General features: G+C 56.9%; 1 protein-coding gene across 2 annotated transcripts in view; it reads left to right on the top strand.

The window, feature by feature from the left end:
- Nucleotides 1-23,036, top strand: part of INSR (insulin receptor) — a 69,718-nt gene that overhangs the window by 32,829 nt on the left and 13,853 nt on the right. For both annotated transcript variants that reach the window (XM_040990355.1, XM_040990354.1), the window contains exons 3-11: nucleotides 8,100-8,421; nucleotides 10,854-11,002; nucleotides 13,570-13,714; nucleotides 14,148-14,362; nucleotides 14,729-14,855; nucleotides 16,044-16,294; nucleotides 16,412-16,579; nucleotides 20,280-20,481; nucleotides 22,596-22,876. In XM_040990355.1, coding sequence (XP_040846289.1) covers nucleotides 8,100-8,421; nucleotides 10,854-11,002; nucleotides 13,570-13,714; nucleotides 14,148-14,362; nucleotides 14,729-14,855; nucleotides 16,044-16,294; nucleotides 16,412-16,579; nucleotides 20,280-20,481; nucleotides 22,596-22,876 — 1,860 coding nt within the window. The remainder of the gene's footprint in view (nucleotides 1-8,099; nucleotides 8,422-10,853; nucleotides 11,003-13,569; nucleotides 13,715-14,147; nucleotides 14,363-14,728; nucleotides 14,856-16,043; nucleotides 16,295-16,411; nucleotides 16,580-20,279; nucleotides 20,482-22,595; nucleotides 22,877-23,036) is intronic.

The raw sequence follows: 23,036 nt of genomic DNA, 5'->3' as shown, positions 1-23,036 counted from the left end.
ATGTGGGCTGTTTGCTCAGGTACACAGAGAACTGCAAGGGGGGACGGAGTAGAGATTTTCTCTCCGGTTGAAAACAAACAAATAAAATATATATAAAAAAAGAAAGAAACACGGCGAGGGCACGGAGCACTCGCTCGCTGCTCTAACAGGATGTGAACAGCTGCGCACGTCCGAGAATGGACGCAAGGCTGGGGACTGGACACCACAAGTTCCTGGAGGTGGAAGTGACACACACAACCTTCCCCAGTGGAGGGTGGGGCAGTGGCTTCCAACGGTCTGTGGGAAGATGGAGTTCAGAGATGACATCTGGGATGGGCGTTTGGTACCGCGACCCGGATGCAGCGAGGGATGTGTCCCATATCCGCAGTGCCTGCGTTTTTGAGTCCTGGCTCTGGGCTCCCTGCTCATGTGCACACCCCCTCGGGGGAGGCAACAGGTGGGGCCTCAAGTGCTTGGGTCCCCTGACACCCACGGGGGAGACCCGGATGGAGTCCTGAGGTCCTGGCTTCAGCCCCAGCTGTTGCCATCACTAGGGGATTAAATCAGCAGGTGGACTATCTCTCTTTGTGTATATGTGGAGTGGAGAGAATTATCTCTCTTCCCTGTCTTTGAGTCTTAAGCTCTGCTAGCCGAAACGGTTCCCCGGGAATTGAGCTTCTGCCAGTCTGCTTCTAGGTGCACATCCGATGCTGCCGTGTGCGTGTGCACGTGTGTGTGTGTTACGAGCAGCCATCGTTTGGTGACCAGCACCTCTCGTGGTCAGTCTTGTCCCTGAGGGCGACAATGGCAAGCCCCTACAGGACACAGCCCTTTCATCGTGGCCGACCGCACGCTGTGTCGCTCCCCATCCTTTTCTGCTTCTCTCTCATCTAGGCTGTACTCTCACTTTTTATAAATATTATTTATTTTTAATTGGCAAGTCAGATCTACAGAGAGGAAGAGAGACAGAGAAGAAGATCTTCCATCCACTGCAAATGGCCGCAGTGGCTGAAGCTGAGCCGATCTGAAGCTAGGAGCCAGGAGCTTCTGGCGGGTCTCCCACGCGGGTGCAGGGTCCCCAAGGCTTTGGGTTGTCCTCCACTGCTTTCCCAGGCCACAGGCAGGGAGCTGGATGGGAAGTGGAGTAGGGCTGCCGGGATTAGAACCGGCGCCCATAAGGATCCCGGCGCGTGCAAGGTGAGGACCTTAACCACTAGACTGCAGCGCTGGGCTCCAGGCTGTGCCTTTTCCTTCCTGCCTGCCACCCCTAGAAAAACTGCCCTACCTCCTTCTGCTGAAAAGATAGGACTAATGCAGAGCAAAGACTCCCCCAAGCTGACAGGTACAGGGACAGTGTTAAAGGGGTGTCGCCTAGAGAAGCCCCCTTGCTGTGCCAGGCAGCTGAACCTGCCAGGAGAGGAGGTGGAGAAACCCCAGCCCGGAGGCTCTAGACCCAGCCTGGGTCCCTGATGACCTGATAGGGTTGGGGAGTTCAAACTAATTTGCTCCTGAGATCGTGGTCAAAGATAGGGGCTGAGTTGAATGCTCCGCAAACAACACACTTTGCAAAATGCTCTGGAATATTTAGAAAAAGTAACCATCTGTTAAATCTAAACAGAGGGAGAAAAAAAAAAAAAAAAACACCACCCAAAACAGAGCTGAGAGATTGCCCCAAACATGCCTTTCTCCCCACTCCACCCTCCTTCTCCTTGACTCTCTGGCTGTTACAAAGTATAGCCTGGAAATTCATTTTTCAAAGGTTAACTAAACTGACAAGCAAAACAACCTCCCACTACTTGGTAATGAAGTAAATAAGCCCCAAATTAAAACCCTGGGAACTCTGTGGATGTTGCTACAGAAGAGTAAACCCCTGGGAGGGGAGACTTTCTTTTCTTTTTCTTTTAAAAGATTTCTTTATTTTTTATTGAAAAGGCAGATTTATAGAAACATCTCCCATCTGATGGTTCACTCCCCAAATGACCACAATGGCTGGAGCTGAGCCGATCCGGAGCCAGGAGCCAGGAGTCTCTTCTGGGTCTCCCACGTAGGTGCAGGGTCCCAAGGCTTTGGGCCATCCTCCACTGCTTTCCCAGGCCACAAGTAGGGTTCTGGATGGGAAGCGGGGCTGCCGGGACACAAGTTGGCCCCCATATGGGGATGCTGGTGTTTGCAGGTAACAGATTAACCAGTTGAATCATTGAGCTGGTCCCAAGTATAGACTCTTAAAAACTTTTCTTTCCATTGATTTCATTGCATTTGAAAGAGAGACAGCGAGAAGGGACCGAGAGGTCTCCCATTTACTGGTTCATTCCTGAAAGGCCTGGAACAGCCAGACCTGTGATAGTTCCAGAATTACTTAAAGATTTTTTCTATGGACTTGGGCCAACCCCTCTGATTTCCCAATGCATATTAACATAATCACTTCTGGATTAGAAGTGGAGCGGCCCAGGACTTGATCCCTCACCCATAGCAGGTGCCGGCAACGCCGGCTGTGGCTTTAACTTTGCTGCACTATAAAGACAGCCCTTAGTCAGAATTCTACAGCATCCAAGAGTCAAGCAAAACAATGCAACTATGAAAAAAAAAAAAAGAGGAAGGACAATTACTTGGCCATAAAATTAAGGATGAAAGCAGATGTGGCCTGAAGCCCATAATCAATTGTCGAGAGAACCCTGTTTGCAGCTGTTGGAAATATTATCAAATGAACTCCAGTGGCGGATTTGAATGCTAATTTCATTTACTTTATTTCTTTGCAAGAAAATTGAGGCCCTGGATTCACCACCCCTCTCCCCCATCATCGCTCCCCTCCCAGAAAAACCAGGCCTGTGTCCCGCTAAAATACCTTCTTTATCACACGTTCCTGAATTGCCTCTGAAATAAATAGGGGGCGGGTACTGCCAAAACAATAAGCAGGCCAGTTTCTGTGGGTACCCCAGAGGTCTGAAAAAGCCACCATTTGCGCAGAAACCCAAGAAACGGAAAAAAACACAGTGGAAGTGGCTCTCGGGGTGCAGCGTGGGACACAAGGAGGAAATGATTTGAGAAGGCGTGACGCTGGTCCCCTGCACCCTTGGGTGCCGGCTGCCACGTCCTGGGCTTTGCTCTGTGTGACCCTCTTGGAAGCCCCCCCCCCAGACTGTTGGGAGTGACTGTTCACAAGTGTCCATCCTGGCCCATCCCTCTGTGGTTGCCCCGGGACAACTGCCCAAGGTGGAGGGTGGGGAGGGCCCTGAACTCTTCCTCCTCTGCTCTTGGCTTCCACCCTGGGGCGCCGGGAGAGTGACCCGCAGAGGTGGACCCGACGCTTCCTCTGCTGGCAGCTGTTCCAGCTGTGTTCTTCTTGGCGTTGGCGTCTGCACTTCCCTCTTTATCCTGTCCCAGCTCTGGGCAGCGCCCTGACTCATTCAAGCTCCTCTCTAGGGGGCACCCCCCTGAACCCCACATGTGACCCACCCCCCGACTTGTTCAATGATATGTCCTAGGGTGTTGGCTCTGGGGGCAGGCCGGCTAGACCTTCCTTGTGGCTGGTTCAGAGCAAGGAGCAGGGTCCCCACCTCCCACCCCAGCCGCACAAGGTGGATCCCAAGCCCAGGTGGGTGGGCTTGGGGTGTGTATGCAGAGGTAGGCCGGGGACGGGGTGGGGGGGGGACTGCAGTCTTGGATCCCGATTCTGGCTCCGTCTGTGCCTCAGTTTCCCCTGCTGTGACGCAGGTGGGTGCACGTACACGCCCTGTGCTGTGTAAGGAAATACAAGAGTGGGGGAGCAAGCCCCTGCCTCAGTTTATCACCTTTAAAGTCCACCTGGTACCGCCACACCCTTGGTGGTGGGGGTGTGTGTCCCTGGGTGTTCTATCCCCCAACTCGGGGGTCCGCAGGCACCTCCCACACCCCTGAATGGCAACTCTGCTGTGTGGACCCCTACACACACTGAAAATGGGAACTCTGCCGTGTGGACCCCCACACGCCCCTGCATGGGAGCTCTGCCGTGTGGACCCCCACACACGCCCCTGACCCCCTGCATGGGAGCTCTGCCGTGTGGACCCCCACACACGCCCCTGACCCCCTGATTGGGAACTCTGCCGTGTGGACCCCCACACACGCCCCTGATCCCCTGATTGGGAACTCTGCCGTGTGGACCCCCACACACGCCCCTGCATAGGAGCTCTGCCGTGTGGACCCCCACACACACCCCTGACCCTCTGATTAGGAGCTCTGCCGTGTGGACCCCCACACACGCCCCTGACCCTCTGATTAGGAGCTCTGCCGTGTGGACCCCCACACACGCCCCTGATTGTGAGCTCTGCCGTGTGGACCCCCACACACGCCCCTGACCCTCTGATTGGGAACTCTGCTGTGTGGACCCCCACACACGCCCCTGACCCTCTGATTAGGAGCTCTGCCGTGTGGACCCTGGCCAGCGCCGCTCCCCCAGCGCGGGGCCTCGGCCACGCGGTCGTTGTTGCCCCGGAGGGCGGCCCGGCGTGCTCGTCTCCTCCTTGTCCCTCACTGTTTCCACGCGTGTCGGCCGTTTCCCCCCCCCGGCCTTCCTGCCACGCGCGCCCTTCCCCGGGCGCCCCCTCACGCGCCCCACGCCGCCATGCGCGAACGTGGCCCGCGGCGGCCTCCCCCGCCCCCCCCACACCCCCTGCGCGCGCCCCCGGGAGGCGGGGCCAGCGCCGGCAGCTCGCCCGCCCATTGGCTGAGCGCGAGGGCGGCGCTGCGGCCGCCGTCAGGGCCCGGCCTGGATTCCTCGGGGCGGAAGACGCGCAGGGACGTCGACGGCTGAGCGGGCGGGGTGGGCGTGGCCTCGGGAGGTGTGGCGCGCGCGCGCGCGCGAGAGAGAGAGCGAGAGACAAACAAGGAACCCACCAATCCCGGAGCTGCTCTGGCGGCCCCGCCCACCCCTCCACCCCTCCAGGCCTGAGCGTGCGCCGTAGGTCTCCGAAGACTTGCGCAGCACCGAGCGGGTCCGCCCTTGTTGGACACTGACTTACACTCCCCGAGGACCCCCCTCCACTCGCGCTGGGAACCGACCAATCCCGAGGCGAGCTGTAGCTGGGCGGGTGGTAGGGAGGGGGGCCGTAAGTCTCCGACGAGCGCCGCAGCACGAGGCCCCGAGAGGCGCTCCGCTGACAGGATTCCAAGAGGGCGGAATGTGGCCGTGGGCTGAGCCGGGGCTGGGAGGAGGACGAGGAGGAAGAAGATGGGGTTCGGGGGACCCCGGCTGAGGCCGCCGGCCAAGGGGGAACGGCTTGTAGGAGTTTAGCAAAGTCTCACAGTCGGGGGTGGGCGGGCGCCGGGGCCCGGGGCCCGGGGCGCCATCTTCCACTTGGAAATTTCTGGAAAGCGGTCTTTTTTTTTTTTTTTTTTGAGAGGCGAGGGAATAGTAACATCTTAGGAGGTTTCATTTTTTTTTTAACTCCAGACTCGCCTTTTATGTCTTTTTTTTTTTTAAACCCTTCGTTTTCTAAAAATGCGAGGTTGCAGTTTTAAAAGGCTTTTTTCTTCGTTTTCGGTATATGTGAAAGGCACCGATCGCTGGGATCTTCCAGCTGCTGGTCACTCCCCATCTCCCCCAAGGGACCACAGGGACCAGGCAGGAGCCAGGAGTTCGGTCTGCGTCTCTCCCCCGTGGGAGGGAGCTGCAGCCGGGGGCGGGAATCGAACCCGCAAATGGGACAGAGGTGTCTTAACCAATCAGGGCGTGCACCTGCCCCCGACCCCCAGCAGTTGTGCCAAGGGGTGTTGAAGAAGTAGCTAGAAGCTGCTGACTGACTTCTCAGAACACACAGATTCCCCAGGAAATATTCCCCTCAACTTTTCCTTGGCATTCTTGTTGAATTCTGGGATTTTTTTTTTTTCCTTCTATCTTTGCCCCTGCTGCTTTTCCAGGCGCAACAGCAGGGAACTGGATAAAGTGGAGCAGTCGGGATTTGAACTTGGGCTGCTGCAGGTGGCTGTGGAAGCTGCCTGCCCCCCCACCCCAATTCCTTTTAGGTAGTTGCTGCTGGCATGATAAAATTTGCTGCTTTTAGAAACTAAAAAAAAGAAAAGAAAAGAAAAGAAAGTCCATGTGGGGGCCTGGCGGCGTGGCCTAGCGGCTAAAGTCCTTGCCTTGAACTCGCCAGTATCCCATATGGGCACTGGTTCTAATCCCAGCAGCTCCACTTCCCATCCAGCTCCCTGCTTGTAGCCTGGGAAAGTAGTGGAGCGTGGCTCAGGTGCCTGGGCCCCTGCACCCGTGTGGGAGAGCCAGAGGGGTTGCTCCTGGCTTTTGTCTGCGACCAGGCACTGTCCCAGCAGCTGTCATGGCCATTTGGGGTGGAAGGGGAGGGTGTGTGAATTAGCTGATGGATGTTCTTCTCCCCTCCTTCTATAACTTTCAAATAAAACTAAATATTTAGAAAAAAAATTTTTTTGACCCTTCCTGTTGTGCCTTTGAAGCGGAAAATGAGAATAAAGAGAAATTTTACGAAGCAGATGCAGAAAAGTGCCATTGTCTTCTCCCCCAGCCCTGGTGACCTGGGTCACCCCACTTCTGCTTTTAGCAGGCTTCGTGTAGCCAGGCCGCGTCCCCGCCTGCCTCCTGGCCACGGTCACAGGCATCTGATGGCTTCCCTAAGCGGTGGCTGGGCCGGAAGGTTCAGGCTCCTTTGGGAGCGATGTCTGTCTTGCTTCTGACAGTAGGAGTTGATCTTCCAGCCCAGGAAATGGGCCCTTTCCTGTTCTCAGGCCGGTTTTGGCAGACAGCGGGGGGTCCGTCTTGCAATATTGCTTCCTGCAATTGAGCCTCTAGCTGGAGAGATGAGAAGTGATGACGCTGATGATGGCGGCACGCAATGGGCCCTGCACCTGTGCCTGTCTTAACGCCTGCGATTCGGACTCACTGGAGGCAGCGAATGTTTCAGATTTGGGCTAGGGTGTGTGTGTGTGTGTGTGTGTGTGTGTGTGTGTGTGCGTGCGTGCGTGTGGCGGACACGAACAGGTGTCTCGCCTTGTCTAACAGCCCGGGAGGACAGTGGCCTGTCCAGCAGCTGGATAGTGCATGGTCGTGGGAGGCGTTCTCGGTCTTCCGGTCTTGTGGGAAGCTACATGTACTAGTAGAAGTGGACTTGGGTATCGGCCAAGGGTTACCTTGGAAACGGAGGGAAGAGGGGCCCGGGGGTAGCTCTGAGCAGCCGAGGAGGGGGGCATATTCACCTGCCGTGGCTGGCTTCACTGATGGAGGCCGGGCCAAGGGTACGGCTAAAAACACGGAAAAGAACTCGAGTCAGGCAGGTCTCCAAGGTGGAGGTGAGAGTTGGGAAAGAGACCCAAGGTCCTTAAACACCTGTTGCAACGCCCACTCCCCCTCCTGTACTCCTTCCAGGGATGCTAGCAAGAGAAGCAGAAGCAGGACTCGAACCCGGGCCCTGCAGAACGGGCTGTGGGTATATCCGCCAGTGGGGCCGAGTCTTCACTCCAGGAAGGCTGTATGTCCGTCCGATGATTCACTCCCCAAGTGCCTGTAATGGCCAGAGCTGAGCTGATCTGAAGCCAGGAGCTTCTTCTGGGTCTCCCGTGTGGGTGCAGGGTTCCAAGGCTTTGACTGCTTTCCCAGGGCACAGGCAGGGAGCTGGATGGGAAGCGGGGCCGCCAGGATTAGAACCGGTGCTCATATGGGATCCCAGTGCTTTCAAGGGGAGGATGTTTAGGTGCTAGGCCACCGCACCGGGCCCTACTCTGTATTTTTACTGATGCTTCCTGTTGGGGTCTGACACCTGCCATGATGTGTGTGTGTGTGTGTGTGTGTGTGTGTGTGTGTGGGGTGTGTATTCTCCCCCTTGGGAATTGCCCTCCACTTAACAGCCCGTACCACAGTACCCGGCTTCGAGTCTTGCTTCTGCCTCTCTTACTAGCTTCCCTCCACTTGGTTGGGAGGGTTGGATCTTAACAGAAGTGCAAGCGCAGTGCAGGTGTGGCGAACGCGGGTTCTGTCGAGCCCGGCTTGGTCCCAGTGGTCCCCCCACCCCTCGCTCTCCTCCCACCACCCCGTTCCCCCCCGGGGGCGCTGGATTGAACTGACTGAACAATTGTACTTTTCTGTGTCTCCCCCCCCAACCCCGCATCCCCTGCTGCAGTGTGCCCCACCGCCTGCAAGTCGCACGGCTGTACCGCCGAGGGCCTCTGCTGTCACAGCGAATGCCTGGGCAACTGCTCCGAGCCCGACGACCCCACCAAGTGTACCGTGTGTCGTAACTTCTACCTGGAAGGCCGCTGCGTGGACACCTGCCCGCCGCCCTATTACAGCTTCCAGGACTGGCGTTGTGTGACCTTCAGCTTCTGCCAGGAGCTGCACAACAGGTGCAGGAACTCGCGGAGGCAAGGCTGCCACCAGTACGTCATCCACAACAACAGGTGCCTCCCCGAGTGCCCCTCGGGGTACACCATGAACGCCAGCAAGTGAGTGTCCTTACCTGGGCCTGGGGGTGCGGGGCGGGCGGGCGGGCGGGCATGTGGGAAGGGGTTTGGTCAGGGTTGAACCAGGCTGGTGCAGGGGGCGACAAGGCTGGCAACAAGAACTGTGGCAAGTGACGTGTTTGGAACTCTCGGAGGTCATTTTATTATTAATAATAAAATCATCATCATTATTAATTATCATTAATCATACTAATAGTTATTACTAATTATCACCAATATTTTGTAGCTGTTTAATAATTTCTAATAATTATAGTTTTATTATTAATAATATTATTAATTATTAATAATTATATAAAATGGTTATTATTAATAGTTTAAGGATTTATTTATTTTTATTGGAAAGGGAGATACACAGAGAGGAGGAGAGACAGAGAGGAAGATCTTCCGTCTGATTCACTCCCCAAGTGAGTGCAACGGCTGGTGCTGAGCTAATTCCGAAGCCAGGAGCCAGGAGCTTCTTCTGGGTCTCCCATGCAGGTGCAGGGTCCCCAAGGCGTTGGTCCATCCCTGACTGCTTTCTCAGGCCACCAGCAGGGAGCTGGATGGGAAGTGGAGCAGCCGGGATTAGAACCAGTGCCCTTATGGGATCCTGGCACTTGTGAGGGGAGGATTAGCCAATTGAGCTATTGTGCCGAGCCTGAGATAAGTAGAGAGCCGGATGGCAAATGGAGCAGCTGGGACTCGAACCTGTGCCCCTTTAGCTCACAATCTTGGCTTTCTATTATATATCTTTTTTTTTAACCTCGTGCTTTTGACCTGGGCTTTGAGGCAAGAGTCGGCGGTGTTCTCTTTTTCTGTGAAGAACACCGCGTGCCACCACCACCTGTCAGCCCGCCTTGCTTAGAACCCGTGCCTTGGATGCCGTGGAGTTTTCCCACGGCCTCCAGGTGCGGCCCCTGGCACTGTGTCCAGGAGGAAGGGGGTGTTCCCTCCCTGTCCCCCCTTTTCCCTGGCCATGACTCATATTCTTCTGACCCGAGTTATTGCGGTGTCCCTGACCGAGTTGAACAAATCCGTTTCCTGTTTTATGTGTGTGTGTGTGTTGGATGTTTGTTCTGTTTCCCACGCCGCCAAACAACGCATGAACGGGAGGCACACGCGTCTGTCAGGTCCCGAGGCCTCTGATTCCATCTCAGACTTGCCAGTGAGCCGAGCCAGCGTGTTTGGGAGGGAAACGAGGACCCCGGGGCTGGAGAGGGTGGAATGGGAAGCGATCTTGCTGTGGTCCCCCCCCAAACCCCCGAGTGGCCGTCTAGTGGGCTGCTGCGTGTCCTCCTCATCAGGTGGCCTATTTTTGGCTCCCGGATGGGTCTCTCCGAGTGACCTGGATGCGACTCCGTAGCACCAGGAGGGCCGGGGATACGACCCTGTTCTTTGGATGTCTGTACTGTTGCCTTTTGAAACTGATGGAAGAATGGGGAATGACCGTGGCCTGGCGAGGTGTCTGTGGACCAGGACTTGGCTTTGGGGTCACAGGCGTTGGCCTGTCGCTGTCCCTGGGGCGTGGGGCACAGAACCACCTCCCCTGGATGTCCTTGCTCTGCGCGCTGGACAGAAGGCCAGGATAGAAGTTGGAGAAGTTGGCTCTGCATCTGGGACCGTCCCTGGAGGAGGGGAAGCATGGGTGTGGGTGCGAGTCGGGTTGGGCTGCAGTAGTGTAACTCTATAGATTTAAAAAAAATTATTTATTTTCATTGGAAAGTCAGATTTACAGAGAGGAGGAGAGACAGAAAGATCTCCCATCTGATCATTCACTCCCCAAGTGGCCGCAGTGGCCTGAGCTGAGCTGATCTGAAGCCAGGAGCCAGGAGTTTCTTCCGGGTCTCCCACATGGGTGCAGTGTCCCAAGGCTTTGGACCGTCCTCCACTGCTTTCCCAGGCTACAGGCAGGGAGCTGGATGGGAAGCGGGGCTGCCGGGATAAGAACCGGCGTCCATATGGGATCCCGAGATTGCAAGGTGAGAACTTTAACAGCTACGCTATCACGCCGGACCCAAAACAGCAGGTGGAAGATCTCTCTGACTGCCTTTAAAATCAATAAGTGAACGCTTCTAGTGGAGCAGCCAGGACATGAACCGGTACCCATATAGGATGCTGGTGTCCCGGTGGTGGCTTTAACTGCGCCCTGACAAAAGCAGTGCTACCATGGAGGGAATTGCAAAGGTGTTGAGACCAGGTGGAGCCCAGGAGTGTCACACTCCACACTGGGTGCTGATGCCCAGGCCAGCCTCGCCTCCCCACCACTGCTGGGAGCAGGTGTCTGGCCCCGGATGACGACAGTGTCCAGGTCTTGTCTTGAGGGATCGAGGGACGGTCCCTGGAATCCTTGTAGGGATCACCTAGAACCTGGCAGAGCGCGCACACACACACACACACACACACACTAATCCTTCCCGCGTCCGCTTTATCCTCAGCTTGATGTGCACGCCGTGCCTGGGTCCCTGTCCCAAGGTGTGCCACCTGCTGGAAGGCGAGAAGACCATCGACTCGGTGACATCCGCCCAGGAGCTCCGCGGCTGCACCGTCATCAACGGCAGTCTGATTATCAACATCCGGGGTGGCAGTGAGTACCCTGCAGCGGGGTGGTGGGGGTGGGAGGGGCGGTTGTTGTGGGGGTGGGGAGCAGCTGGCGGCAGGGAAGAGACAGCCCGGCCACACCCAGGCATGTGCCCCAAACCCAGATGTGGACAGCTCAGTCCAGGTTCCATCTCCTCGGAGAGTATCACTGTCGAGTTAGGGTCGGCGGGGAAGGGGGTGCTCAGGGACGCTGGCCATTTTTGGGGTGGGGTGAGGTGGGGTGGGGGTTTCGTTTTGGCTGTAAAAGGAACAGAGGGTGATGTGGCTTGGCCTTGCGAGGGCTGCAAGTTCAAGATCGGGAGGCCCCTCATGTTTGGCTTTTGGCTGTGTTGATACTGGGTGTGTGTGTGTGTGTGTGAGAGAGAGAGAGAGAGAGAGAGAGGGAGGAAGGAGCCAGGCATGACCCACCAGCCCCCCACCAGGCTGTACTTCCTTATCTCCCAACCCCACCACACTGAGGACCAAGCGCCCAGTACCCGACCCCTCAGGGCTCGGCTCCCAACCCACCCAGACCGTGGCAGCCAGCCCTCAGCCCCACGAGCGCTCATGTTTCCCACCGTTAACACAGCTTGCAGGGGCTCGGTCCCCAGGAATCCTTACGTGTCCCAGGGTCACTCCGGGGCTCCGGAGTCGTGCTTGCCTGCGACTTAACACCAATACTTTTCATCCTCTTAGATGCTTCCAAGGCAGAGCAGGGAGCACTCTGTACCTTTAAAACGTGTTTATGTGGCAAGCAGAAGAGAGGGAGGCAGAGGGAGATTCTTGGAGCAGCTGCTGGTTCACTCACTCTCCAAACGCCTGCTCCGGCTGGAGAGCGGGGGAGGCCAGGCTGCAGTCAGGAACTGGGAGCCCCATTCAGGTCTCTCCCATGGGAGTAACAGGAACTCAGGCACAGGAGCCGTAATCCCACCCCTGTTGCCTCCTGGAATGCAAGTCCTACATTACAAGCAGGTGCCCTAAGCAGTGTGTTAGCTGCCACATCAAATGCCCTCCCCCATGGGGGAGCCTACCTTTTGAGCTAGCGGATAGCATGCCCGTTGAGATGCAAGAACCCAGGCGAAGTGGGGGTGGGTGGTTGGGTGGGTGTGTGAAATCCCCCCACAGACAAAAAGCATGTTCTTCCGTGTCCTTGGACACCTGTGGGATCCCCCGTCCCACCAGGGCGGCCAAGCTCTGGGGGACCGGTGGTTAAGCCCTTGGGGACCAATGCCTGGTGGTGATATCTTGGTCAGCAGGCATGGTGTGTCCCCCACAGTGGCAAAGCCCTTGACATGTGGTTCTTGGGGACCGGTGGTGAAGCCCTTGAGGACCAACGGGTCCGTGCCTGGTGATGAGATCTTGGTCAGCAGGCGGAAGCGAAGCGAAGCAGAGCGAGTCGGTGGCTCCTTGAATCCCGCAGGAGGGCGCGATGCGCATGTGCAACGCCCACAGTGCGCCTGCGAACTTGGCAACTTTGCGTCACGTCTGAGACGTTAGCCACGGCACGCAGCTTTCTGCCGCGTCGTGTCACAAAGCCACGCCCCAGCAGAAGGAAGCAGGCATGCATGCGTTGGGTGGAGAAGGGGCGCTCTCTCCTCCCGCGTGCTTCCTCCCTGCGGTTGGCGGCACGCACGTGTGGACTGAGAGCCTGCGGCCGCAGAGGGCTGGCTGCGTGCGGCTGGCTTTGCAGGCTGGACAATTGCGGTTGTAACTGCCCAGCGCTGCGATTATGGCACGAAACGCAGCCCTGGACACGCGCCAGCCCGTGGTGGGCTTTGGCGCTGCTCCAGTGAAATGTTGCATTCGGTCACTGCCAAGCCTTGCCTAGAAAGTAAAGCAGATTGCTGTTTTATTTACTGGGTTTTTTTTTTTTCCTGGTTAAAGATTTATTTATTTTTATTACAAAGTCAGATATACAGAGAAGAGGAGAGATAGAGAGGAAGATCTTCCGTCTGATGATTCACTCCCCAAGTGAGCGCAATGGCTGGTGCTGTGCCGATCCGAAGCCAAGAGCCAGGAACCTCCTCCAGGTCTCCCGTGCGGGTGCAGGGTCCCAAGGCTTTGGGCCGTCCTCCACTGCTTTCCCAGGCCACAGCAGGGAGCTGGATGGGAAGTGGAGCCGCCGGGATTAGAATCGGTGACCCTATGGGATCCCGGGTGCGTTCAAGGTTAGGACTTTAGCCGCTAGGCCATGCCGCTGGGCCTATTTATTTATTTTAAAAGATGCCATTCTTTCTTTGAAAGACAGACTGGCAGAAAAAGAGAAAGGGGGAGATGAGAGAAGAGGTTGGCATTGTGGGGGCAGTTTCTGGGCTTTCGGGTGCGCGTGGAACATTCCAGGCATGCGTGTAGAGACGTCACCATCCAGGCAGCAGGGTGTGAAGGTTCAAGGGCAGGAACATGCTTGGCCCACGTCAGGCCATGGTGAGACTTTGGGGTTGCCCATCAGGCCTGCCTGCCCGCGGGGGTGTGGACACGACTTGCCCAGCCTGTTGGCCAGCTCGTCAACCTTGGGAGATGTGGGAAGGTTGCGATATTGTGCTGGAAACCCGCACAACGCTCTTCTCTCCGTAGACAACCTGGCGGCTGAGCTAGAGGCCAACCTGGGCCTCATTGAAGAGATTTCGGGATATCTGAAAATCCGCCGCTCCTACGCTTTGGTGTCGCTCGCCTTCTTCCGGAAGTTACGTCTGATTCGCGGGGAGACCCTGGAAATCGGGTAAGTGATCTCTCCCGGGGAACCTCCCCTGACCTCCTTCGTCCTAGTGGTTTCTGCTTGGCATCTTCCGGGGCTGATGTGGGTCACGTGACTGATGCTAGCTAAGAGGATGGCTTTTCTAGCCCTGGATGGGGCACGGTCCTGCCGTTTAATACGTCCATTCTCTTGTTTTATGGAAGGATTTTTTTTTTTTTTTTTGGACTCTCGTTGGTGTCTGGCCTCTGTTGATTAAAGTAGCTAAAATGGAAAAGAAAAGAAAAAAAGGCTGGATAGACGGTTTCTCTCAGCCATGGCAACACTTGGCTCTCGCCACTCGACAGCTCTGTGTTGGGTACCAAGCCAGCGCTTGGGGCAGCAGGGGGCTGGGGTTGTGCGGGAGGCATGGCTCTGCCCCAGGCTGACCTGCTCTGTGTATCTGCGTGTGTTTCTATAGAAACTACTCTTTCTATGCCCTGGACAACCAGAACCTGAGACAGCTGTGGGACTGGAGCAAACACAACCTCACCATCTCCCGGGGCAAGCTTTTCTTCCATTACAACCCCAAGCTGTGCCTGTCGGAGATCCACAGGATGGAGGAAGTGTCTGGTACCAAGGGGCGCCAGGACAAGAATGACATCGCCCTGAAAACCAATGGGGACCAGGCTTCCTGTGAGTCTCGTGGGTGGGTGGGTGCGGGGGGCGGTGCTCTCGGCCTTGCACGAAGGGAGCAGGGGTGCTTTGCTTTGGTTGGTGGCGACTCTGGCGGATGGCTCAGTTGGTTTGTGCGAGGAGCCTCGTTGCCCGATGGGAGCTTGCTTCCACGCATTCACGGAGCAAGGCACTCACAGTCCCGTTGGTCACACTGGGGGAAAGAGAGAGAGAGGCGCAGGTGGGACCAGGCCCCTGGAGGGAACGGCGTGTGGAGGGTCCTTTGGCACAGTCCCTGTGGGCAGTGTGTGGAGTGACACGCTACTTCGCTCTGCAATGGCTCGACGCTGATATTATGTGTGTGTGTGTGTGTCCAAACCCTTCTAGGTGAAAACGAGTTACTTAAATTTTCTTCCATCCGGACAAGCTTTGACAAGATCCTGCTGAGGTGGGAGCCGTACTGGCCCCCCGACTTCCGAGACCTGCTGGGGTTCATGCTGTTTTACAAAGAGACGTGAGTAGAATGTTAACAGAGGAGGAGCAGTGGGAAGGTGGAACCCAGCCCCTGCCTGTCAAAATAGATTTCCCCAGCAGCTCTGGCTGGGCCCTTCCCAACATCCCCAGGACTGTTCCTCTCCCACTCCGTGTGTCCAATAGTTCAATCAGAAGCTCCTTTTCAGATGTTCATTTTTCTTTTTTAAATAAAAGATGTATTGAATTTGGGCCCAGCGCAGTAGCCTAGCAGCTAGAGTCCTCACCTAGCCCATCACACAGCATTCTAGCCCGGTGACGCCTCACGCTGCAGAACATTCTAGCTCAACGGCACCTCGCACAACAGAACGTTCTAGGTCCACGACACCTCTCTGCCGAACATTCTAGCCCAGCACACCTCACACGATGGAACGTTCTAGCTCAGTACACGGCACACTACGCAGCATCGATTGCCGTGTGTGTGTGTGTGTGTGTGTGTGTGTGTGTGTGTATGTGGTTGCAGGGCTACCAGCCGCTGGGTATCCCAGCAGAAGCTCCCACCCCATGCCCCTAGCTCAAGGGTAGCTCGGAGTCTCAAGTCCAATGCCCACCAAATAAATACCACTTTTTTTTTTTTTAAAAAAAAGATTTATTTATTTATTGGAAAGTCAGATCTACAGAGAGGAGGAGAGACAGAGAGGAAGATCTTCTGTCCGATGATTCACTCCCCAAGTGAGCGCAATGGCCAGTGCTGCGCCGGTTCGAAGCCAGGAGCCAGGAACTTCTCCCCGGTCTCCTACGCGGGTGCAGGGTCCCCAAGGCTTTGGATCGTCCTTGACTGCTTTCCCAGGCCACAAGCAGGGAGCTGGCTGGGAAGCAGAACTGCTGGGATTAGAACCGGCGTCCGTATGGGATCCCCGGGTGCGTTCAAGGCGAGGACTTTAGGCACTAGGCCACTGTGCGGGGCCCCAAATAAATACCACTCTAAGACCACCATGAGCTTAAGCTATCCTTGGTACCTCACGGCCATCATCATTATTGTAACTTTGTATCGGAGACGTCTGAGCTGGCGGTCCCTCTGTCCCTCTCTTTGCTTTGTGGTGGGAGATGGTTGGGTGGGTGAGAGGCAGTCTCCTGGGATGTATCTCCCCCCCGGGGGGGGATGGGTGCTCCAAAGTGAAGGTCGCCTGGCGGTCGGTGAGCGCCTCCCCCATGCTTTGTTCCCCCAAAGCCCCTACCAGAACGTGACGGAGTTCGACGGGCAGGACGCGTGTGGCTCCAACAGCTGGACCGTCGTGGACATTGAGCCACCCCTGAGATCCAACGACCCCAAGTCGCAGATCCATCCGGGCTTTCTGATGCGTGGCCTCAAGCCCTGGACCCAGTATGCCATCTTCGTGAAGACCCTTGTCACTTTCTCTGATGAGCGCCGGACGTACGGGGCCAAGAGTGACATCATCTATGTGCAGACAGACGCCACCAGTATGTGTTTCCCCGGGGGGGACACGAGGCTCTGTGTGCGTGCGTGCGTGGGTGCGTGCGTGCGCAAAGTGGCACCTCTGAACCTATACCTTCTTTCTCCTTTCTCCCCCCCGGCAGATCCGTCCGTCCCCCTGGACCCCATCTCCGTTTCCAATTCCTCGTCCCAGATCCTATTGAAGTGGAAGCCGCCCTCGGATCCCAATGGCAACATCACGCACTACCTGGTTTACTGGGAAGAGCAGCAGGAGGATCAGGAACTATTTGAGCTAGATTATTGCCTCAAGGGTGAGCGGCCCGGCCCGCGTGGCCCTGCTCCCCTCTGCTGCGGCGGGGGGCCTAGCGAATGGTGGGGAGCGGGGGAGATGGCCAACGACAGGGTCACACGTTGGAAGTTACCAATGGGAGGGCTGACTCCCCGTGTCCAACTCCAGCAGTGGTGTGAGGTTGCCTGCGTCACGGTGGCCAGGATGCTCTCTCTCTTTCTCTCTCTCTCTCTTTGTCTGTTTTGTTGAAAGACTTACAGAGAGAAAAAAAGATCTTCCATGTGCTGGTTCACTCGCCAAATGGCCGCAACAGTAGAGGGCTGAGCCAAGCGGAAGCCAGGAGCCAGGGGGTTTCTTTTGGGTTTCCCTGCCTGGGTGTGGGGACCCCCCAGGCACGTCCTCTGCTACTTTCCCAGGTGCCTCAGCAGGGAGCTGGATGGGAATGGAGTGGCTGGATTTGCTCGGTGTGGGGTGCTGGTGCCGTGGCTGACTGCCTGAGTCCGCTGCACCCCCTTTTTCAGTTTCTTGAGACAAGAAAAAAATGGAAAATCTTCATGGGAACACACAATTAAAAGATGTTCTGTTGGGTGCAGACATTTATTTTTTAAATCCTTGCGGTTTTTTCTTTTAAGATTTTTATTTATTTTTATTACAAAGTCAGATATACAGAGAGGAAGATCTTCCATCCGATGATTCACTCCCCAAGTGAGCGCAACGGCTGGTGCTGTGCTGATCCAGAGCCAGGAGTCAGGAACCTCCTCCAGGTCTCCCACGTGGGTGCAGGGTCTCAAGGCTTTGGGCCGTCCTCCACTGCTTTCCCAGGCCACAAGCAGGGAGCTGGCTGGGAAGTGGAGCTGCCGGGATTAGAACCGGCGTCCATATGGGATCCCCGGGTGCGTTCAAGGCAAGGACTTTAGCCACTAGGCCACCGCGCTGGGCCCTGCATTTTTTTTTCTCTAATAACACCTTTTTCAATGAGCTTTTAAAGATACGTATACATTGCAAAACGCTTTGCACGACAATCCACTTAAGTTTTCAGTTCCATTTGCCACGAGTGTCCTAAAGTGCCCTTGTGGGTGAAGCTGGGTTTTGCAAACTGCCCCCCCCCCCCGGCCACTGCTGCAGTGACGTTTCTTCCTCCGGTCTCCTGTGGGAATTTTTGATTCATTTCTGGTGGAGATGAACACCCTATCGTCACTTCTGCCTGTGACCTCAGGAGGCAGGTGGCGGGGGTGTGGGTGGGGAGAGGACCTCGGATGCCACAGCGTGGCCAGAGCCCAAGGCCCCAGGGCTGCTCGTGGATCAGCCCTTGGCAAGGCCCCGGGGCGGGCAGCAAGTCCCCATCTGCCTCCTTTTTGGGAGAAGTGGCCTGAGGACAGCCGATCCCCGGGTGCTGTTGTCATATTCCTTAAGCTCCAGTGCTATATGTGGCTCTGTGACATCACCCCCGCCTGAGCCCGGGCTTGCAAATTTGATTTATCTTCTTGTGTGCTTTATATAGTCCCAGGGCATGCCCGGCCGCTGGCGGGGTTCCCGGCCTTGCATCCCAGCCCTGGATCCCAAAGCTCGCCCGTGCCTTGTATTCTAAATCTGATTCTCTAATGAGCCAATGGAATGTGAGCGTGTCTGCGTTGTGTCATGGCGTACCCGCGGCGTTTCTTTCAGATCCACTCAGGAGGCGTAGGAATTCCACAGGGATCCTCCAAGACCGGAAGTGGATGGGGGTGGGATGGGATGGGGTGGAGTGGGGGTGGTGCCAGGGGCTGGGAGCGGCGGGGTGGGGGTGGGGAGCTGTTGTTTTTGCCAGATGATGGAGTTCCAGGAATGCGTAATGATGAAGGTTGCCTGGCTGGGCACAGGGGGTGGAAGGGCCCTCTGAGCTGACCCGTGGAAATCTGGGGCAGAGTTCAATTTTGTGGACTGCTGATTCCAGCGGTGGAAAAAGCACATGTACAAACAGACGTGCCCGCTAGGAGCACGGGTGGCTTTGTAATCGCCTCACCCACGCGCGTTTTGTTGTAAATCGCTGTAAAAAAAAAAATGGACGTGGCGTGAAATAATATCAGTGTCACCTTTTGTTTATTGAAAGGTGCTATTTATTTGCATCGGCTGGGATTGGTCTGAAGGCTGAAGGCACGAGCCAGGACCTCCGTGGGGGTGTCCCACGTGGGTGGCCGAGGGGGCTCAGGTCCTTGGGGCATCACCAGCAGCAACAGGGGGCAGGGAGCTGGCTTCAAGGGCATCTGCTGTGGGTGGGATGCTGGCGTCCCCTGGTGGTGACTGCACCGGCTGCACCTGCTGGTAACGTTTGTGGGTCATCTGTGGCTTGAAGCACACGGACCGGGTGCTGTGCTGTGTGATCGTCACAGAGTCCTGGCGCCTCTCGGAGCACCCCAGCCCCAGTCCTACTTCCTGCTGGCGGCAGGCCGTGGCTGTTGGAGAGTGTCAGGAGTTTCCGAGCAAGCATGGGAATCCTCCAGGTGATGGGGTCAGGACCGCTGTGTGTGTGTGTGTTCATAAACACAGCAAAGTGCTTTTAAGGGGGCCCAGCAGCAGGACCCCAGCCAGCATTCCCTACCAGAATGCTGGCTGCTCTAATTCCATTTCAGTTCCCTGCTAAGGCAGCTGGGGATGCGGCCGAGTGCTCGACTCTTGCGCCCCACATGGGAGACCCGGATGAAACTCCTGGCTCCTAGCTTCAGCCTGGCCCAAGACCTATCTGTCGTCACTATTTGGGGAGTGAACCAGTCAAGGAAATATCACTTATTCTGTTACTCTCTGAAATAATTCCAATAAATTGTACAGGTGGCGGTGGGCAATTTGGCACAAGTGGTTAGTTAGATTTTCATGGAGTGGGCGGCAGACAGGTGTGAACCCAAGTGGAGCTCCTGGCTCTGGCCTGTGCCCAGACCCGGCTCCGGCTCTCGGGGTCATTGTGGGAGTGAATCAGTGGAGTTTTTTTCTTCCGATCTCTCTGCCCCCTTCTCTCTTGCCTTTAAGAAAGTGGTTGTTGAAAGAGAGATGTTTTCCCCTTGGCTGGCCTGCCTGGCTGGTCTTGGGTTTGTGAGTGGATGGTCATTGTTGGCAGGAAAGCCCAGTACCCCCATGCTCATTGCCCATGTCTGGGCATGAGAGGGGCATTTTCTTTGCTCAGCGGCTACTGGCAGACCTCAGGCTGGAAGGGGGCTGTTGTGGGACAGGGGGTATTGTGGACAATGCCCTTGGCATTGAACTCATCTCTTTGGAGATGTGTTTTATGCGGAAGACCAAGTGCCAGGGAACAGAAGATCCCTCCAGCTTCTGGGTTGCTCCCCAAAAGCTGTCAGCCGCTAGGGTTGGGCCCAGCCAGAGCCAGGAGCCAGGAGCTGTATCTGGGGTTCTCCCACGTGGGTGGCAGGGACCCCAATACTTGGGCTACCCTCCACTGCTCTTCCAGGTGTGAGCAGGATCAGAAGTAGAGCAGCCGGGATTCGAACCAATGCCCCTATGGGATGCCGGTGCTACAGGTGGCGGCTCCGCCCACTGTGCCACAGCACTGACCCTTCTCAGGCCACTTTTCAGGGAGGCTTATCTCTTGCAGGGCAGCTTGAAGTCCGGCTGTGTCCCAGGCACCCAGTGCCTCTGTGCGTGTGTGTGTTGGGGGGCCTGCTTCGGCTCGCTCCTTTGTGTGCGTGTGTCGGGGAGACTCGAGCCCCCTGTCCCTTCCTGCTCTCTCTCTCTAGGGCTGAAACTGCCCTCGCGTACGTGGTTGCCGCAGTCTGAGTCCGAGCACGCGCAGAAACACAACCAGAGTGAGGCCGAGGACGCGTCGGGCGAGTGCTGTTCCTGCCCCAAGACCGACTCGCAGATCCTCAAGGAGCTGGAGGAGTCGTCCTTCCGCAAGACCTTCGAGGACTACCTGCACAACGTGGTGTTCGTGCCCAGGTCAGGGCGGCTGGCTGCGAGGCAGGGGAGTGATGCGCGAGGGGGCGGGCCCGGGGCGCGGCAGGCAGACGAGGCGTGGTGCACGGGAGGGGGCAGGCGGGCAGGGTGGGGGGCAGAGTGATGCAAGATGCTCTGGCATCCCAGGAGGACCGCCCCCCCCCTTCCCGCAGTGCGACCACCTGCCACGTGCACACTCAAAGCAAAACAAAAAAATGGCCTCCAGCCATTGCCGTTCCTTGCTCTGGAATCCCGCCTCCATCTGACCAGTGGCAGCTTGCGTCGGCTCAAAGTCAGGGCGTTTTCTCTCTGTCTGCCTCTTAACACATTGTCACTTCTGCATCCTTCTGGAATGTTCCATGGTGTCATCCACCCCCCCCCCCACCCCAGCCTTCTCCTGCTTAAATACAGGAGAGGAGGTGGCCTGTGTCGTTTGTCCCTCTGCTGTGCTCAGAACTTTGCAGGAGGAGCTGGTCTCCATTTCTGCTTCCATCGTGGGCTCTAATGGAGCGGGAGCAGCCACCTGACATGGAAGACCCTGGTCGTGGGTCCCAGGTCCCTGTGGTTGGTCTGAAGTCCCATGTAGGCCAGAACGGCGCTGGCTCTTACGGGCGCTGGCTGGCCCGGTCCTCCTCTCACACATTTCTGTTTTGCGAATGCGGAGATGGACTGGCGAGAGGTTGCGTGGCAGAAACCCTTGGTGCCTCAGTACCTGGGTTCCTGACCTTCTCTCTACCACCAGTGCCTGGGGATGGCGGGATGCCGTGTGCATGCCCATGGCGCTGTCTCGTGCAGGGGAGCAGGGCAGTGGGAGCCGTGTGCACTGGTTCAGCATTGCCAAGCAGCGTCGCTGGCCCTTGTCCCTCCAGCCACTTCCAATCCAGGTCCCCCCCCCCTCCCCAGGGTGTGAGCTTTCGCTGGATTTGGTGCATCCCCAGGCCCCCCTGCCCCTCCCAGGCTTGGCCCTCCTCCCCCAAGGACTTCAGAAGGCAGCTCCGTTCAGGGGACAGGTGCAATTCTCCATCCAGCCCCAGGAGCTTGCTCATGTCACCAGCATTGCTTGTCAAGGTGAACAATTGGAATTAACGAAACTGTCTGTCTTGCCTGAAACCACCTGCAGGTTCAGGGCACACCTGTCGGGGTCCCAGTGGTAAGAGTAAAGCAAAGCTGTTGTGAAAATCCCAGAGAGAGAGAGAGAGAGAGAGAGAGAGAGAGAGAGAGAAAGGGGAAGCCAGCCGGAAGTATGGCGATACCTGACTTGCAAACATAGAACAAAGCTACAGTTATTAGAGCAGCATGGCGACCCACACACAGCTCAGCAGTACCGAGTGGAGAGCCCAGAAATGTGTCCATAGCCGCACAGCCCAGAAACACACCCACAGCCCAGACACCCCGGAAACACACCCACGGCCACACAGCCCGCTGCCCCTGGATAGCAGGGAGCGCCCAGAAGGCATGGGCTCTTCCATAAGTGGTGCCTGCGAGACCAGATGGGTGTGAGCAACATGAGGTTGGATTCCTGCTGCTTGCCGCACACAGAGACCAATCCAGAGCCACCACCGTGCCCTATTTTGTTTCTTAGCTGGCGGAGGTGGCCGGGATCCCATGTGTTGGAAGTGGATACCCCCGGGGTGCCCTGAGAGACCAGCTCCCTGGTGAGGGATGCAGAGGACAGGGCAAGTCCCGGGTGAACCCCAGGCTCTGGCAGCCTGGTGGACTCGAGGCATCCTCTCCCGTGTGGCCTGAGCTGCCCTCTGGTGGCCATTTGAAATAGACACTGTGATGGGGTCGCGTTTCCCACGTGGGCAGCTAGCTGGCTCACAGGATGCGTGTCTGAGCCAGGGAGCTGGAGTCCAGGGACAGAGTCACCACTCGAAAGCTGAAATCAAGCACTCTGAGGGGCTGCTCTGTGTGTGTGTGTGTGTGTGTGTGTGTGTGTGTGTGTGTGTGTGGCAGGGTGGAGCAGCGGATGGCTGGGATATACCCATCAGCCTCCTGGCGTGTCTGCAGCTGCCTCGAGGGGTGATGGCTCCTGCCTCTGGCGTGCACCTGCCGTGATGGCATGACCCCACCTGTCCTGCTGTTGTCCTTTCCTTCCGCCCCCACCCCCCATGCAGGCCGTCAAGGAAGCGCAGGTCTCTTGGCGATGGGGACAGCAACGTGACAATGGTGGCCGTGCCCACGCTCCCGGAATTCGACAATACCACGTCCACCGACATGCCCGAGACCCCAGAGGTGCTCAGACCCTTCGAGAAGGTTATCAACAAGGAATCGCTGGTCATCTCCGGCCTGCGCCACTTCACCGGCTACCGCATCGAGCTGCAGGCCTGTAACCAGGACGCGCCGGAGGAGCGGTGCAGCGTGGCCGCGTACGTCAGCGCGCGGACCATGCCGGAAGGTGGGAATTTTTCCTGGGGAGGGGTGGGGGGCTCAGGCCGCAGCTGAGCCGATCCAAAGCCAGGAGCCAGGAGCCTCTTCCAGGTCTCCCATGCAGGTGCAGGGTCCCAAAGCTTTAGACTGTCCTCCACTGCTTTCCCAAGCCACAAGCAGGGAGCTGG

Source organism: Ochotona curzoniae, unplaced genomic scaffold (assembly GCF_017591425.1).
Source record: "Ochotona curzoniae isolate NIBS_2020 unplaced genomic scaffold, NIBS_Ocur_1.0 contig_605, whole genome shotgun sequence".
Classification (NCBI taxonomy): domain Eukaryota; kingdom Metazoa; phylum Chordata; class Mammalia; order Lagomorpha; family Ochotonidae; genus Ochotona; species Ochotona curzoniae.
Note: the sequence above shows the minus strand (reverse complement) of the source record. Positions and strands in the feature narration are given on the sequence as shown.